At 44.3% G+C, this 4,996-nt stretch overlaps 1 protein-coding gene across 1 annotated transcript; it reads right to left on the reverse strand.

Annotated features, from left to right (window-relative positions):
• Positions 1-4,153: 4,153 nt before the first annotated feature.
• On the reverse strand, positions 4,154-4,996 carry LOC128223483 (bifunctional endo-1,4-beta-xylanase XylA-like). The gene has a single exon (XM_052932762.1). The coding sequence runs from the start codon at positions 4,994-4,996 to the stop codon at positions 4,154-4,156; it is 843 nt and encodes a 280-aa protein (XP_052788722.1).

Here is a 4,996-nt window from a genome sequence, read left to right on the forward strand (position 1 = left end):
GTTGACTTTACTATGGGGGTTACGCCATAACTTTAATGTGTTGTAAACATCAAAAAAAAATATCAACATTAAAGTTATGGAAGCCAGAACTATTTGTAAATATCATCGTTTGTGTTTTTCTTAATATTAGGACTGCATTTGGTCTGATTGAACATTGAAGGCTCCCCTTAGTGGAGCCAGTGACAGGAGTTATGTGGTGACTTTTTTATGTATATACATAAAAGTCATTTTGAAACAGTCTACTTCACTATCTTTATTGCAAAAATAATCAAAATGCGCAATCTATTACTTACAGTTTTAACATTATCTAGATGAGGAAGACTCGCACACCAATATGACATGGTCTATTAAATTTGTGAACATCAAAGCAAAGTTATACAAGCCTTTTACAAGGCACGGAGAAAAGAAGTGTTTGGTAAATGTTGGACGCTTTGTTGCAAAAGTCATCTAGTTTATACAGAACCCTATAGTTAAATAGCTCATATACTTCAGTAAACTACATACAGATGAATCAGTTGAGCACAGATGTACCCATGGCAGTTCAGAGCTATAATGAGTTATAAAAGGTTACAAACGCTGTACATAATGCTATTAATAATGATGGATTCACGCGCAGTGTACGTGGTAATGCTCATTATATAGTTTGCGGTAAAACACTTTTTTATAAATGTAAGCAATAAGTTTCTTTACATGATCATGATTTACATTGTAACGTTTTGTTTATATATTTTGTAGTATTTTTTTGTAATCAGATTTACACGTTAAGGAAGTTATTTGAAATACTCAAGATACTCAAGAATGTGAACGATTAAAGCCTGAACATCATTTAAGGGACATGTATCTCAGCTTGTGCTTATGCTCTAACACATTTATTTAGAATACAACCTACGTTTTCAGCCAATGAAATTGCAGATAGACAATTATTAAGTAATAGACTTAATAATTAAGAATGTCAACTTTCGTGGGTCGTTAAATATCCGCCTACTTCCACTCATCCGATACACACATTCGGAGCTTCTCGGCCATTTTATCGAAAACAACCTCGGATGTATTTGGACGGTTTACACACTCAAAAAGTGGTACGTTTAAGTCCGCTGCAAGTAGATCGCGTAATAATTTTATTTAGCAGTTAAACTTTGTGACTTAACTCTTGGGATTCTTCATTATGTTTGCTATAATACAATTCAATGACAATAAATTTAAACTTAGATCAATAAATACAACTCTAAAACACTACATTTAACTAATGATATAATTTAAAATTTTACGAACTACTTCAACAGATGTACCGGCATACATCCGAGGTTGTTTTCGATAAAATGGCCGAGGAGTTCCGAATGCCGATACACACTCCGTGCGACAGATTTTGCGTTGACAATGTGACAGCCGATGAGGTTGTATTCTAAGTCAGTTAGAGTACCTGAAGTTTTTTCTAAATGATTAAAAAGGTGTCGTTCGTTACGCTCACTTCGCCCATTCTTAATCATTAAGAATTTACTTCATGGCATCGAACTATCAATGTAAATAATTTGCAATCCCCCGAGAGGCTCAACTAGCCCCAACCGGAGAACATTTTTCGCCCGTAAACAGCTCTGTCATCTGAGGTGTAGCTACACTCTGTACAGTGACATAAAAATCATTAAGACGACCGAGTTTTTCCTCTTTGAGGTTGATTCATTCCATGATTTAATAACGTTTGTGATGATGTTTATTATCACGAGTAAAAGTTTCGACATTTAAAAAGAAACACATGGCTTTCTGTTTTATTTTCTGCATAAAAGTAAATGACTTTGGTCTATGGTGTATGGCATTTAATTCTAACTTCAAAGATGCTTTGCAAAATACAACGTCCGTACACTTAGTATTAGTGGCAGACCTACCAAACCGTGTTTGCAGTCCGGCAGGTCAACAGGACGGACAGATGAACAGACAACCGAAACAGTCTTTTCAGTCTGGTTGTTGTGTTGAGCCATGAGTTGGGCCATGTGTTGTGCCATGTGTTGGGCCATGTGTTGAACCATGTGTTACGCCATGTGTTGATCCATGTGTTGGGGCATGTGTTGATCCATGTGTAGATCCATGTGTTGGGCAATGTGTTGATCCATGTGTTGGGCCATGTGTAGGGCCATTTGTTGAACCATGTGTTGGGCCATGTGTTGGGCCATTTGTTGAACCATGTGTTGGGCCATGCGTTGATCCATGTGTTGAGGCATGTGTTGAGCCATGTGTTGGGCCATTTGTTGAACCATGTGTTGGGCCATGTGTTGGGCCATGTGTTGAGCCATGTGTTGATCCATGTGTTGATCCATGTGTTGGGCCATGTGTTGAGCCATATGTTGAGGCATGTGTTGATTAATGTGTTTGGCCATGTGTTGAGGCATGTGTTGGGCCATGTGTTTGGCCATGTGTTGAGGCATGTGTTGAGCCATGTGTTGATCCATGTGTTGGGCCATGTGTTGAGCCATGTGTTGATCCATGTGTTGGACCATGTGTTGAGGCATGTGTTGGGCCATGTGTTTGGCCATGTGTTGAGGCATGTGTTGGGCCATGTGTTTGGCCATGTGTTGAGGCATGTGTTGAGGCATGTGTTGGGCCATGTGTTTGGCCATGTGTTGAGGCATGTGTTGGGCCATGTGTTTGGCCATGTGTTGAGGCATGTGTTGAGGCATGTGTTGGGCCATGTGTTTGGCCATGTGTTGAGGCATGTGTTGGGCCATGTGTTTGGCCATGTGTTGAGGCATGTGTTGAGGCATGTGTTGGGCCATGTGTTTGGCCATGTGTTGAGGCATGTGTTGGGCCATGTGTTTGGCCATGTGTTGAGGCATGTGTTGAGGCATGTGTTGGGCCATGTGTTTGGCCATGTGTTGAGGCATGTGTTGATTAATGTGTTTGGCCATGTGTTGAGGCATGTGTTGGGCCATGTGTTTGGCCATGTGTTGAGGCATGTGTTGATCCATGTGTTTGGCCATGTGTTGAGGCATGTGTTGAGCCATGTTTTGAGGCATGTGTTGAACCATGTGTTGAGGCATGTGTTGGGCCATGTGCTGGGCCATGTGTTGAGGCATGTGTTGGGCCATGTGTTGAGGCATGTGTTGAACCATGTGTTGAGGCATGTGTTGGGCCATGTGTTGGGCCATGTGTTGAGGCATGTGTTGCGGCAAGTGTTGAGGCATGCGTTGAACCATGTGTTGAGGCATGTGTTGAGCCATTTGTTGGGCCACGTGTTGAGGCATGTGTTGAGCCATGTGTTGGGCCATGTGTTGAGGCATGTGTTGAACCATGTGTTGAGGCATGTGTTGGGCCATGTGTTGGGCCATGTGTTGAGGCATGTGTTGAGGCATGTGTTGGGCCATGTGTTGAACCATGTGTTGAGGCATGTGTTGAGCCATGTGTTAGGCTATGTGTTGAACCATGTGTTGAACCATGTGTTGAGGCATGTGTTGAGGCATGTGTTGGGTCATGTGTTGAGGCATGTGTTGGGCCATGTGTTGAGGCATGTGGTGGGCCATGTGTTGAGGCTTGTGGTGGGCCATGTGTTGAGGCATGTGTTGGGCCATGTGTTGAGGCATGTGTTGGGCCATGTGTTGAGGCATATGTTGGGCCATGTGTTGAGGCATGTGTTGAACCATGTGTTGAGGCATGTGTTGGGCCATGTGTTGAGGCATGTGTTGAGGCATGTGGTGGGCCATGTGTTGGGCCACGTGTTGAGGCATGTGGTTGGCCATGTGTTGAGGCATGTGTTTGGCCATGTGTTGATCCATGTATAGGGCCATTTGTTGAACCATGTGGTGAGGCATGTGTTGGACCATGTGTTGGGCCATGTGTTGGGCCATGTGTTGGGCCATGTGTTGAGGCATGTGGTGGGCCATGTATTGAGCCATGTGTTGGGTCATGTGTTGAGGCATGTGTTGGGCCATGTGTTGAGGCATATATTGGGCCATTTGTTGAACCATGTGGTGAGGCATGTGTTGATCCATGTGTTGAGCCATGTGTTGAGGCATGTGTTGGGCCATGTGTTGGGCCATGTGTTGAGGCATGTGGTGGGCCATGTGTTGAGGCATGTGTTGGGCCATGTGTTGAGGCATATATTGGGCCATTTGTTGAACCATGTGGTGAGGCATGTGTTGGACCATGTGTTGGGCCATGTGTTGAGTCATGTGTTTGGCCAAGAGTTGGGTCGTGTGTTGAGGCAGGTGTTGAGCCATGCGTTGGGCCATGTGTTAGGCCATGTGTTGAACCATGTGTTGAGGCATGTGTTGGGCCATGTGTTGAGGCATGTGTTGGGCCATGTGTTGATCCATGTGTTGAGGCATGTGTTGATCCATGTGTTGGGCCATGTGTTGAGGCATGTGTTGAACCATGTGTTGAGGCATGTGTTGAACCATGTGATGAGGCATGTGTTGATCCATGTGTTGAGCCATGTGTTGAGGCATGTGTTGATCCATTTGTTGGACCATGTGTTGAGGCATGTGTTGGGCCATGTGTTGAGGCATGTGTTGAACCATGTGTTGAGGCATGTGTTGAACCATGTGTTGAGGCATGTGTTGATCCATGTGTTGAGCCATGTGTTGAGGCATGTGTTGAGGCATGTGTTGATCCATTTGTTGGACCATGTGTTGAGGCATGTGTTGGGCCATGTGTTGAGGCATGTGTTGGGCCATGTGTTGATCCATGTGTTGAGGCATGTGTTGATCCATGTGTTGAGGCATGTGTTGAACCATGTGTTGAGGCATGTGTTGATCCATGTGTTGAGCCATGTGTTGGACCATGTGTTGGGCCATGTGTTTGGCCAAGAGTTGGGCCATGTGTTGAGGCATGTGTTAGGCCATGTGTTGATCCATGTGTTTGGCCAAGAGTTGGGCCATGTGTTGAGGCATGTGTTGGGCCATGTGTTGATCCATGTGTTGAGGCATGTGTTGAGGCATGTGTTGAGCCATGTGTTAGGCCATGTGTTGATCCATGTGTTCAGCCATTTGTTAAACATTTGTTGAGCCAT

The sequence above is a fragment of the Mya arenaria genome, chromosome 17 (genome assembly GCF_026914265.1).
Source record: "Mya arenaria isolate MELC-2E11 chromosome 17, ASM2691426v1".
In the NCBI taxonomy this organism is placed as follows: domain Eukaryota; kingdom Metazoa; phylum Mollusca; class Bivalvia; order Myida; family Myidae; genus Mya; species Mya arenaria.

Excerpts from the sequence above, each read along its gene's own strand:
- LOC128223483 (XM_052932762.1), bottom strand. The coding sequence starts at position 4,996 with ATGGCTCAACAAATGTTTAACAAATGGCTGAACACATGGATCAACACA.